Source organism: Brassica napus, chromosome C1 (genome assembly GCF_020379485.1).
Source record: "Brassica napus cultivar Da-Ae chromosome C1, Da-Ae, whole genome shotgun sequence".
Taxonomy (NCBI): Eukaryota; Viridiplantae; Streptophyta; class Magnoliopsida; order Brassicales; family Brassicaceae; genus Brassica; species Brassica napus.
Window position 1 is genome coordinate 6,823,903 of NC_063444.1, and position 13,709 is coordinate 6,837,611.

General features: G+C 38.2%; 1 protein-coding gene and 1 pseudogene across 1 annotated transcript; both read left to right on the forward strand.

Moving 5' to 3' along the window:
* The first annotated feature begins 1,190 nt into the window (after positions 1 to 1,190).
* Positions 1,191 to 3,123, forward strand: LOC111205665 (glutathione S-transferase T3-like). Its single transcript, XM_022701812.2, has 2 exons — positions 1,191 to 1,389; positions 2,189 to 3,123. Exons 1-2 carry the CDS (start codon positions 1,191 to 1,193, stop codon positions 3,121 to 3,123), a joined length of 1,134 nt encoding a protein of 377 aa, XP_022557533.1.
* A 265-nt stretch (positions 3,124 to 3,388) lies between these two features.
* Positions 3,389 to 5,235, forward strand: LOC106417505 (annotated as a pseudogene).
* Positions 5,236 to 13,709: the final 8,474 nt, after the last annotated feature.

Genomic DNA, 13,709 nt, shown 5'->3' on the forward strand with positions numbered 1-13,709 from the left:
ATTTTTTAAAGGAACTTTTTGAGGAGATAATGACTAACAACCGGTAATAAATTTATGGGAAGGAATTAATAGTTTATTGAAAAAATCCATTTCTTGAACGTATAACCGGTAACATGTTTAAAAATATGGTTAATGATGAAGCTGGTGGATTGAAATACAACCGGAAAATAAATTATTTGTCTGGTGTGTAAATTGTCATCATAAAGGAGATTAGTTAAAGACACCGGTAGTATAAATGTGGATTAGAGCATATTTATAGAGCTTCAGTGAAGGAAAGAAAAACCAATTGGCGGTTACTTTGAAAGTCATTTATCATCTGTGAGAGTTGTAATTGACCGGTTATAAAAATATAAAACCGGTAATAATTGACCGATTATTATAAAACATGTTTATATTTAAGCCGTAGTTACATATATATAACCGGTTAAAGAATATCTAAACGTCTGATTGCTTATTTTTGAAGTGAACTTTTTTAGGAGATAAGAACAAATAACCGGTAATAAAAGTAAGGGTAAGGACTTTTAGCTTTGTTCCAAAACCCGATTCCTAAACGTATACCCGGTAACATGTTTAAAAATATGGTCACTGTTGAAGCTGGTGGATTGAAATATTACCGGTAAATAAATTGGATGTGTGGTGTATAAATTGTCATCGTATAGGAGATTTTTTTTAAAAAAAACCGGTAATATATTCATATTGTTTGATTTTATATGTTTGCGATTTTCCGAAATTATATTCCGGTAACCGGTTTTATGAAAATGGTTCTAACTAAGTCTATTTCACGATCCGGATTTGAACACATATTTCCGGATTTATAAAACTGGTAAAATTGAATTCTACGGTTTTATACTGCTGGCAACGAAATGAATTATTCGGGTTTGTACTGATGGACAAATGGTATATTGTTTTACTGATAAACCGGTTTTATTGAAAAACCTGTTGTAATTAACTCAATTGAAAATGATTGTTAATATGGTTTTATGTCTGCTCAATTCCATGTATAACGCTAGGCATTGTGCGTGCATACTTCACCTGAAGCGAAACATAAGACCATGATTATCGGGGTCCTAAAGTTGGGTCCTAACCCATTTTCGGCCCAAAAATAAATACAAAATGGTGATAATGTTCCGGGACGGGCCTTAACCAAGGTCGATTTTTGCTCGTCCTTCCTTGCCACCTGTCGAGTGGAGATGAAGCGGAAAAGTCGTGTAGGGGAAACTCGACTTTCTCTTCCCAAATCGATCTCACCGTCTTCCGATTCTCTCTCGACGGCGATGCATGTGGCGATAAAGTACACCGACGATTTCATCCCGAATCTCTCTCGGATCCCTCACGAGTCTATCCCGAGTCTGTCTCCAACTTCATTCTCCGCCGATTTCAATCTAAAAGGTATGTGTTCCTCTTTCGTTTTTAAATCCTTAGGATGTCATTGTCGATCTAGTTCCTCCGCATGTTGGTTTCGTAGATTCTTTGTTGTGATGATTTGTTCGGTAGATTAGATTCAGTTTCTCGATCTAGTTCCTGCGAGTCGGGTTTCGTAGATTCTTTTTTTGTGATGATATGTTCGGTTGATTAAGTTCAGTTTCTCGATCTAGTTCCTCCGCATGTTAGTTTCGTGTGATTCTTTGTTGTGATGATATGTTGGGTAGATTAAATTCAGTTTCTTTTATTGATGATGATGATCGTTGATGTTTTCTTTGATATTGTTTCGTCGATAGCTTTGTAGTTGATATGGTTTCTGTAATTTCTTGTTAGGAAACTTGATAGGTTTTAGATTTGTATTGAAGTTCAGTATAAATTATTGCCTCGAATGCTTGTTGTTTTTGATTTTTTTGAACGAAAGTTGATAGCTTTTAGTTCTGTATTGAAGTAACTAAAAATTAGTGATAAGACTGTGAGTCTTATGAACGAGATTGCCATGTTTGTAGTTTGGATTTGAAGTTACTTAAACGAAATTGTGTTCTCTGCTTGTATTGTAGTTCCCTTTGTAGCTTACAGCTTTTGTAGTTGTAGTTTAGTAATAACTATAGCTGATAGCTTTCGTACTAAAATTTAATGATCCATTAAACTAGAGCTGATAGCTTTGTAGTTGTAGTTTAGTAATAACATCTGATTAGACATAGGTAGATAATGGTTAGGTGGTTATGGAGTTATTACTTGTCAAAGTTTCTCCTATTAAATCTCATAGAAAACACTCCAGCTTTATTATCTCCAAATCGTCTTTCTCTTCTCTTTGCGAACAAGAAAACGTTCCCATTCTCTATAATCTCTTATGTTCTTCTTCCTATGGATCCAAGGAATCCATATAGCCAGAATTCTGGTTATGAAAGTTTTCCTTCCAGTGTCGACATTGGAGCCTCAGAAATGCCTCCTTTCAGTTCCCAACAGTCTGAGGCTACATCCCAACCTCAGGACACACCTGTGGAGCGTATGGTGAGAAGGAAATGGACGCCGGGTGATGACGAGGTTCTGATTAGTGCGTGGCTAAACACATCAAAGGTCCCTGTTGTCGGAAATGAACAGAAGTTAAGGACCTTCTGGAAACGCGTAGATGAATACTTTGCAACAACTCTTCATGAGAACATAGAGAATGTTCATTGTAAGCAGAGGTGGCACAGAATCAATGATCAGACGAACAAGTTTTGTGCCGCATTCGCAGCTGCAGAGAGACAAATAACCAGCGGTCAGAGTGACAATGACGTTCTAAAGGTGGCTCATGAAATCTTCTACTCTGATCAGGGACACAAGTTTACCCTCGAGCACGCGTGGTGTGTCCTGCGATATGAACAAAAGTGGATAAGCCTGAACACACCTAAGACGGCCGGTTCAAAGAGAAAGAGTGGTGAGGTTAGTTCCCAACTTTCAAGCGCACATGTCGGTGAGGTCAGTTCCCAATCTTCAATGCGTCCTGAAGGTATCAAGGCTGCGAAAGCAAGCATGAATGGTAGTAAAGGAAAGGCTATTGATGACTATAAGAGCATTTTGGAGCTCAAGATGGAAGATTTGGCGAGGAAGGAGAAACTGTCGAAGCTGGCGGTATCAGACACTCTCCTTGCTAAGAAGGATCCACTAAGTGAGAGTGAAGAAACTGTCAAGAACAAGCTATTGGCCGAACTCTTCTAGTTTTTCAATTCGAAGTTTCTGTCTTGTGTAATATCTATTAAAATGTTGCTTTTGTGTTGGTCTAAGTTTGTGTCTTGTGTTCTATGTTCTAAGCTGTTATGTGATGTTATGTTTGATATAATGATAATTTCTATGAAGTTCTCTTATCAGTTTCTGTCTTGTGTTCTATGTACTTGTATATCTTGATGTTATGTGATGTTATGTTTGATATAATGATAACTCAGCTTGTTATTTGACATACAAAACTTACGTGTGCCGTTTTTATTATTGTCAGGTCATGGGATTGAATTATAGCTACACGCAGCCGTCTGATTCAGAGGATTATGGTTTAGGGAACTCAGCAGACAGTGGAAACAACTGCACAGAAATGAATATACTGCTGGACCAAGCAGAGATAGAAGCCGCGCGGGTTCAGTACTCTCCGCAGCCGGAGGTTGAGTTCGGCTTCCCCAAGGAATGCTACTGTGGTGGTGAACCGCTTATTATCTTACACAAGAACTGACCCGGGGAGAAGGTTCTACACCTGTGAGAACATCGAAGACAGAGACTGCCATGTACACAAGTGGTGGGATGTGGCGGCTACAGAGGAGATCAAAGCCATAGGTACACAGTATGCCCTGCTTTCTGATAAGGTTGATTATCTTGCGTCTGTGAGTGACTACGAGTCAGAACTAAACCAGGTAAAAGATCTCCATTATGAGAGTGAGCTGAAGTTGGCTGTGCTTGAGAAGACTGTCTCTGAGTTATCTAAAAAAAATCTCCGTTTCGTAATGGGTTTGAACTTGTACTAGGTGGTCTGGTTCTTTTAGTAATGGTAATATCCATGTTCGTAATGTTAAAGTAGGTTTGAACTAAGAGGAGAGTGAACTAAGTAGCTTGGTGTTTTGTAGTATGAAACTCATTATGAAGCTGTACAAGGAGACAGTTAAGGGGTGTATTTTTTACAATGAACAAGGAGACTTATAAATTTTTATAAGTACTATGTTTTGTTAATACTAATTGATCATGTGATTTCGTATAAGTCTTGTAATTGTTAATCTCCAACACACATTTTGAGCACATGTGTTTCGTTTCTTTCATCACCAACCAAACAAACAGTATCTATACCTAACAATCACATGTATCTCCAACACACACTAAGTTTAATAACCCGTGAATAGATTCTCCATCACATGTGATTGTTTAGGACATCACAAACTCACGGACTGTCACACGGGTCTTGTTACACAACTTCATATCTATAAATATGAGCTTGCTCTTGTGATTACAAATACACAAATCTTTCCTCTCCTTATTTCCTAAACAATTACACATCAAAATTCTTCTCGCTTCTTTCCTAAACAATCACAACCACTTCTCGATATATTTATAATGGCATCTTCCTCCCATTATCATTACCACAAAGATGATGATGATGATGATCTTGATACCCCCTTTGAAGAATTTTTAAACAACTATGCTCCTATACCAGAACCAAAAGAGCGAAAAAAATGTATTTTTATAGAGAGACACCGAGAAGAATGCCACAACAGGCTTTGGAATGATTATTTTAGCGAGAATCCAAACATACTCTACCAGTTTATTCCGGCGACGGTTTCGAATGAACAAATCTTTGTTCATGCATATTGTGCATCGTCTCTCCACAGAAATACCGTATTTTCGACCATCAAAAGATGCAACCGGACGGTCAAGTCTTTCACCTCTACAAAAATGTACTGCAGCAATTCGACAATTGGCATACGGTGGTGCCGCTGATACAGTAGACGAATATATCCGTCTAGCTGAAACAACGGCTTGAAAATGTTTTCACAATTTTACCGCCAGAAAAATCACCTTGTTTGGCGATGAATACCTACGACGTCCCACACCGGAGGATCTGGAAAGACTACTACATATTGGAGAAGAACGTGGATTTTCGGAGATGATTGGAAGCATCGACTGTATGCATTGGGAGTAGAAGAATTGTCCCACCGCTTGGAAAGGAATGTATTCACGAGGAACCAGAAAACCAACAATTGTCTTGGAGGCGGTAGCATCGTATGACCTCTGGATATGGCACGCGATTTTTGGAGATCCAGGTTGATACAACCAAAATAAGGATCACTCTTTCGGTATGGTTGATATGAACTCAGATCCGAGGGGATTGAGAACTGATGGATCGAGGGGTGACACTAAGGGTTGCGGAAAAGCCCAAAGATACTACCAGACTTCGATCGTTGCCGGATGTGACGCACCGGTCCAACAAAAGAAGGTTCGAAACTTGGAGATAACCTCACCAAGAAACTAAGAAGTGTTCTAAACAAAGAACAATAAGAGAAACTCATAAAAAGGGAAAAACAATCTATTTTATTTCGTGGCTCTAAGGCCTTATTTATAGGATTACAAGTTGTAGAGATCCAAAGAAAAATGTGCTAAAAACAAGACATTGGAAATAGAAACAAAGACTTGACTAAATAAAGTCTTTCACTGAAACTTGGACTACCTCTTCATATAGCCACGACCAAGACTTTGAAAAGTGAAGAATATGCTCCTGATATGGTCCAAGACATGTCCCTTTGAGGCCTGGTCGAAATCCATCTTTTCCCTTAGCCAATATTTTATCGGTTTCTCCATTTGGTCCAAACAAGCTCGTTTTTGAATCTTTTTTTGAAAACCATCAAGCCCAATGCTTTATTGAACATTTAGAACATGAATAATAACCTTTGTCATGATTGAATTGACCGTTGGTTCATCAGAAAGAAGGTTAGCCATTTCGAGCTTCTCGGGTGGTCTGAATTCGCGAGAACTGAAGATCACCTGATTTGTAAATAGCATAACTATCACATATGAACTCCGTTTGATCTGATTCTTCTTCAATGAGCTCCGTAATTGAGTTGAGAACATTCTCCAAGTGATTTCATGCGTAGAAGCCTCGTGGTTTGGAAGTTATGAGTCAAACAATGAACATATATCTTTACTGCTTTCCATGATCAAGCCGTGTATGTCTGTTTTGCCCGGTGCGCTACCCCACGGCACATCATTCCCTCCCTCTTGAAAAGGATTTGACCTCAAATCCATTTCACCTCTATCAAAAGGAAATGAATAAGAGAAACGGATTTTAAAATCATATAAAATTCAATGAAGGAAAAGTATGGACAAAAACTTCCTTGGAGTTTTGGACTTGTTTTCCTCAAGTACTTCCAGTTCCATGTCCCTGATACATAAGAACTTTGGCGTTCACCAGTGTTTTCTCTCCTTGGGAACTGATCATACTTATCCTGTACTTTCAAAACAATTAGGGAAACCACATCAAATCTGCGAGAGAAATAATCAAAGAGTTTCTCTATCCTTAGGACATCAAAAACATGATCCAAGCTCTTAGGATAATCATCAAAGAATGTGTTGTAAACCAAGATGACATCAAAGCTCAAGACAACACAATTTTCAAACATTGGTTTCAAATTATACCAAGGTTTATCAGTTTCAACACACAAGTTATCAAGCTTCAAAACAGAATCAAAAATAAAATCGGTTTCAGCTCTATGTGATTTTTGTTTCAGCAACTTTTTAACCAAAAATTCGTCCAAGGCACAAATGGATGCAAATAAATTACCAGTGATCAGTTCATGTCTATAAGGGCTCAGATTAAAGTCATTTTCTTTGAAGACAAATGAATCAAACGATTTTCTAGCACAAAAATCAGACTGTTGCAAATCAAGCTCAAATGACTTTTCAAGATGATCAAAACTTTTGCTATGTTTCAAAAACTGATCAAGACTCAAAACAAATCCAAAATGGATGTCATTGCCATTTTGAAAACGTTTTTGATCAAGAATTCCGTCAAGTTCAAATTTCTCAGAAGAATGAATCATGTTATCAAAAACTGAATTTGAAACACAAAATTCTTTAACTTTGTCAAAACCAAAACGATTTACAACAGGAGAACTGATCTTAAAAAACATTTCAGGCAGAGAATTAAGTAAATAAAGTTTCTCGCAGTGCTCTTTAGGCAAAGGCGTAGAAGTTGTGCCTGGATCAAAGCAAAGATGTTTCTCTATGATGATGGATGATGTGCTTGGTGCTTCCTCATCAAAGATTGGATCAAGCTCGTCTTCTTCATCAAAGATGGGACTAAGATCATTGTCCAAGGGTCTCCTAGTCTCAAGACGTGGCCCTTGATGTTGGTAGTTCAATGGTTCTTCCTCAAAAACCTGTGAAACTAGAACAAGACTACTCGGATGCTCCGGTTCAAAACAGGTTAGTCCATTAGTCTCTTCATTATCAATATCAAACATAAGATCAGGTTTTGTAGAAGGAAGATCACATTCATCCTCACAAGTGATCCAACTTTCCATTAGCTCTTCATCATACTTATCAAAAATTGGTAAAGAATCTGAAAAATCTTTTAGATCTTCAAGGTTGTTTTCAGATTTACCTTTGGGTTTTTCACTGATGAAATTTGATGGCTCAGCTACTGGGGCACGTGTGGATGTGCTCTTCTTTTGGCTCTTGCTGACGTCCTTGAGGGCTTTGTCACACACCCTTCACAAAGTTATCACAAAATTGTTTGACATCAAACTGAAAATGTTTCCTTTTTGGATCAGCCACATCTTTGGAGGTATTGACATGCTCTTTGCTCCACCGGTTTGGTTTTTCCTGCACATCAACAAACTCATCAAAAGTATTCAAAGCATATTTAAAGGCGGTTTGAGAGACAGAAAGTCGTGGGTGCTTCTCCTTGTTACTTTTCCTTTGGAGACTAAACATCATAACCTGAAAATTCTCAACAAAAAAGTTAGATAAAAATTCTCACACTCTCTCAAGTGTTTAATCTCACCCACTCAAATGTTTCTCTCAGATTTTATGGTAATCACTCAAGTTTCTTCTCAAGATTCTAAGAGAACAAATCAAGAATCCCAATGGGTAGATCCAAAGCAAACAAAGGGTTTTTCTCAAGATAGATAGATAAGAGATTTTTGATTTTTGAAATCCGTTTTAACCACCTCAAAGGCTGGATTTCTCCTCAGCCAGCAGGCTTTCTCTTCCACCACCAATCAACAAAACAAACTTTGAACTTTTTTTTTTTTTTTTTTTTTTTTTGAATCAAATCGTAAATCTTTTTTTTTATATAAATGGATGGTAATGAGGGGCCCGGATTTAAGAAAGGTAGAAGAAGAAGTATTTGAAGAAGATGGAGAGATGAGAAGATGGAATGATAATAGAGTTACCGGAAGAGTGGCTCTGATACCACTTGATACAGCCAAAATAAGGATCACTCTTTCGGTATGGTTGATATGAACTCAGATCCGAGGGGATTGAAAACTGATGGATCGAGGGGTGACACTAAGGGTTGCGGAATAGCTCAAAGATACTACCAGACTTCGATCGTTGCCGGATGTGACGCACCGGTCCAACAAAAGAAGGTTCGAAACTTGGAGATAACCTCACCAAGAAACTAAGAAGTGTTCTAAACAAAGAACAATGAGAGAAACTCATAAAAAGGGAAAGACAATCTCTTTTATTTCGTGGCTCTAAGGCCTTATTTATAGGATTACAAGTTGTAGAGATCCAAAGAAAAATGTGCTAAAAACAAGACATTGGAAATAGAAACAAAGACTTGACTAAATAAAGTCTTTGACTGAAACTTGGACTACCTCTTCATATAGCCACGACCAAGACTTTGAAAAGTGAAGAATATGCTCCTGATATGGTACAAGACATGTCCCTTTGAGGCCTGGTCGAAATCCATCTTTTCCCTTAGCCAATATTTTATCGGTTTCTCCATTTGGTCCAAACAAGCTCGTTTTTGAATCTTTTTTTGAAAACCATCAAGCCCAATGCTTTCTTGAACATGTATAACATGAATAATAACCTTTTTCATGATTGAATTGACCGTTGGTTCATCAGAAAGAAGGTTAGCCATTTCGAGCTTCTCGGGTGGTCTGAATTCGCGAGAACTGAAGATCACCTGATTTGTAAATAGCATAACTATCACATATGAACTCCGTTTGATCTGATTCTTCTTCAAGGAGCTCCGTAATTGAGTTGAGAACATTCTCCAAGTGATTTCATGCGTAGAAGCCTCGTGGTTTGGATGATATGAGTCAAACAATGAACATATATCTTTACTGCTTTCCATGATCAAGCCATGCATGTCTGTTTTGCCCGGTGCGCTACCCCACGGCACATCACAGGTACTATGAACGATCTTAATATTCTTGATCGATCACCTGTTTTTGATGACATTATTAACGGCATCGCGCCACAAGTAAACTATTATGTCAACGAAACGGAGTACCATCTGGCATATTATCTAACAGATGGTATATATCCGAAATGGGCGACTTTTATTCAATCTATTCGACTACCACAAACTGAAAAGCAGTCATTGTTTGCTAAGTCCCAAGAATCAGTTAGAAAAGATGTTGAGCGTTCCTTCGGAGTCCTGCAAGCAAGATTTGCCGTTGTCAAAAATCCATCTAAGTTATGGGATAAAGAAAAAATAGGAAATATTATGAGAGCATGTATCATACTCCATAATATGATTGTCGAAGATGAACGGTCATCATTCACTCAGTATAACAAATTTGTGTTTCAAGAAAGAGAAGAAGTGGATACATTTTCCGTCAACATGCCTTCGAATCTCGGCAGTACAATGGATCGTCGAACGAGCCTTTGGAATAGACAAGCCCATGAAAAATTAAAAAATGATCTTGTTGAAAATATATAAGCTAAATTTGGATATTTTCCAAATAACATATAATTTATAAGTTTCTATGATTTGAATAAGTTGTGTGTTTGCTTTTATTTCTGAAGTTTGTATTTTTTTTTTAATGCAATGTAATAAAATGTTTGTAATTTTGTATTAAATGAATAAATTTGTTTTTCTTATTAGTTATTCAACTTAAAATGGTAAGATGTTTTATAACCTAAGGACCAACAAGAAGTCCAACCAACAATCACCATTTTCATTAAAAGTCCTTAACAATGTCCTAATCTAGAAATAACAATAAAAAACTCTAAGGACCACCAATTAAGTCCCATTGATAATCATGCTCTAAGAACCTACTTTAAGGACAAACACCTGGGGTATCTGGTTGGCAAGGCTGCGAGAGCATATCGTCTATCAGATTTCTACACAACGTTCAACGAGATAAAAAATGTCAATGCATCTTGTGCCGATTATCTTGTTGGTGTAGGTTTCGAACACTGGGCAAGATCACATTTCCAGGGAAACCGTTACAATGTCATGACAAGCAATATAGCGGAGACATGGAACTCTGTTTTGCGAGCGGCTAGGGAGTATCCAGTACTCTCACTAGTCGAATACATCAGAGCAAAGCTGATGAACTGGTTTGCTGCAAGAAGAGATATCAGTTCACGGGGAGCAACCAATCTGACTCCGCGGGTTGAGGAAATCATAACCTCTAATTTTGAAAGCAGTGGAGTTTATTTGGTGAGCTCGATCATGGATGGTGAGTATGAGGTGAGGGACAAGGATGGAGCAACGTTCCATGTTAGTCTTCGGGGGAAAAACGTGCACATGCTATGAGTTCCAGGCGCTTATGATCCCTTGTACACACGCCATTGCCGCTGCAACTAGATACAGAATCCCAGTTGAGTTGAGTCAGGGAGTGGGCCAGACACACATCTGAGCGTCAACCCCCCAGCGAGTAGAAGACCACCAGGGAGGCCAAGGAAAAACCGATATTTATCCCGGGGGGAGTTCCAGGTATGTGTGTAGCTATGTAATTACAAAGAGAAGGTATTAATTAACTAACACAATAATTTTGTGTGCAAGGTCCCAAAAGAAAGACAGTCTGTAGCTGTTGCAAATGTTCGGGACATAACTGAGCAACTTGCAAAACGGCAATATGAAGGGGTTTATGTAAAATAACTGGTGGAAAGAGATGCTCGGATGATGAAGGTCTATGCACGTTGGGTTGGGTCTGTTACTGGGCAGAGGGTAAAACATATCATGTAAAATATAAACCAGATTGGGTTTGTGGCTGGATTATCTTAATACCCGAGTTTGTGGAATTAATAATATCTACTTTCCATTGTTCAATTATGCAAGTCGGTTTATCTTATAAGTCAATATGAAATGATGACTATATCTTCTAAACAATGTATCCACTTAACATGCCAATTATATATGGATTAATTTGATGAACTCAAATATATATCATGTTTAAATGTCTGTATAAATCTAAAATAATACTTATATATCACTGGAAAACAATTTTTTGAGAACGATGCATAATATATTTCAATTTGGCGGTTTGCCCTAAAGAGGTTTGCCCTAAAAAGAAATAATCGCCGTATCAACTGATGCCATTGACAAAGTAAACCCGGATACAAACTCTAACTTAACATATTAAAAACCTAGTAAAACATCACTAAACCTGAGTTTTGTTTATACTTTATTTGTTTTTATATTTATGATTACTTTAGTACAATTGTAAACCATAAACCCTCATCACTCACCCCCACCCACCATACAAATCACAGCACAGATTTTGTAAGTAATAAATGTTTTCTTCATCTATACTATGTTAGTGTATGTTTTTACGGTTAAATAACCATAATAATATGATGGGGTGATTTGGTGTAATCTTGCCGCCGGTGAGATGTAGATAAACCCATCGTTGATTTATATATGGTTATTTGTAATAGATACCGGTCCAAACCAAATTAAATCGGTTTATAGGTGGTTATGAGGATAAATCAGATATTTTTTTGAGCTGGCTTCCAAAAGAAGATTTGGTTTGACTTTAGGTGATAACGATGTAATTGTGGAATATTAGTTAATTAGAAGACATTGATGTAATATGTGTCAGGGAAAGACGTAATGATAAAGCCCTAGGATTAGATAGGCTGCAAGCATTAATTGAAGGGATTTCAGCAGGATTTGGAGGATTTTTGTGGTGGAAAAAGTGTGACCGGATTGTTTATGAAGCTTTTCCTATAAAAGGAACTATCACTATCTTCTTAATTCTGCCACACAAAGCTAAAAAGTTCTGGATATTATATCAGCTTTAAAGCTAACGAAACTGCTATCTGTTGACCTCGACTCCTTCACTTGTTTCTTTCTTCGAAAAGGTGAGTTTTGGATGCATAAACTCAGAATCCCATTTAAGTAGACCATGCTAATATAACTGAAAAAATTGATAAGGGTGAAATTATTATCACTGTATAGACGCTGCTGAGGAAATGTTAATAAACTGTGAAATCTATTTGATATTTTACTAAATATATATTTGCAGATGGGTCGTTTGGTGCGTTTGTACAAGGGACAATGGTCCAAGAGCCAGCAAGGCGTGTGGAGCTTCAACCAAGATCATACCGTCACTGTCCAGGATATCCTAGTAAAAGTGAATGAATCCATTGAAACCTTGTTGAATCTGGTTAGGTGTGTCTTCAAGCTGCCTCCATGGATGGATGGCCCAGAAGGAGCCAAAATCCCCCCACTGAACATTGTATCAAACACCGATGTGGAGATAATGATGGGTGCGCATGAGTGGAACACAGAACCAAAACTCTGCCTCATTATTGGAGCGGAGGAGGTTGCGAGGTACCAGTTCGTATGTCGAACAACGTTCACCATAGGGAACAGAACTTTCTTGACAGATGGAGTCTCCGAAGAGCAGCACCTAGCAACCATTAACGGTAAGCAAAATAAAAATTAATAAAATAGATCATTAGTTGAGCTATTTGCAGAAACAAAACTAATTAAATCTTTGCTTCCAATTTTGTGGCAGAGATAATTGGAGATGACGAGATAAAGTGTCCTAGGCGATTTCTAGAGGAGCTTTTGACCAGGATAAAATGGTTGTTATTTTCCGTTTTGCGCTGGAGGTTGAGAAAGCAAGAAATAGTCTTGATTTGAATTTAGTTTCGACCGTGATATATTGATCTAGATCTATTAGGCGTTGTTGATGGAAACGGTGATCATATAGTACCAGACATTGGCAATGTTAACGAGGTGGGTCCAGAGTGGGGAGAGGGAGATCAATATGGTAGTATGGATGGATTTGGGGATATGAACGATTCAGGTAATGTACCATATTATTCGTTAATACGCAAGCATTGTTTACTGTCCGTTACCGGAACTAAGACCTGTTAAATTTCATTTTAGCTGTGCCAGCATGCCAAAATGTCCCGGGGGGCCATCTTCCCCTAAATTGGTCAGGCGTTGATATCGGACCGGTGTATTGGTAAAACTTGATGTCCAGCAGTTATGCACTGCAACTTGATCGAATTTATGGGGTGGAAGGCTCGGAGTATGTGGGATATCAGCCTAGTGATATTGCTATTGGGGGACCTGAGGCTAAGCCAAGGACACAAGCTTTACCGGTTTTTCCTGGGTCTCCGAGTCTACCATCATCTGCTGTTACAAATCTCCCATCGGTGGTTTGATGGGAACGTCAGTGGTGCGACAATGGGTCATGGAGGTACGTTGGTCATTGTTATTAGTATTTGGCTACACATCACATATAGACATCCTTACGTGCATAATGTTAACAAGATGTAATGGTTCTTTCACGGTTGTTGTTTGATAGGAGGAGCAACGACAACCGTTCTTCAGGACATTGCGGGGGAGGAGG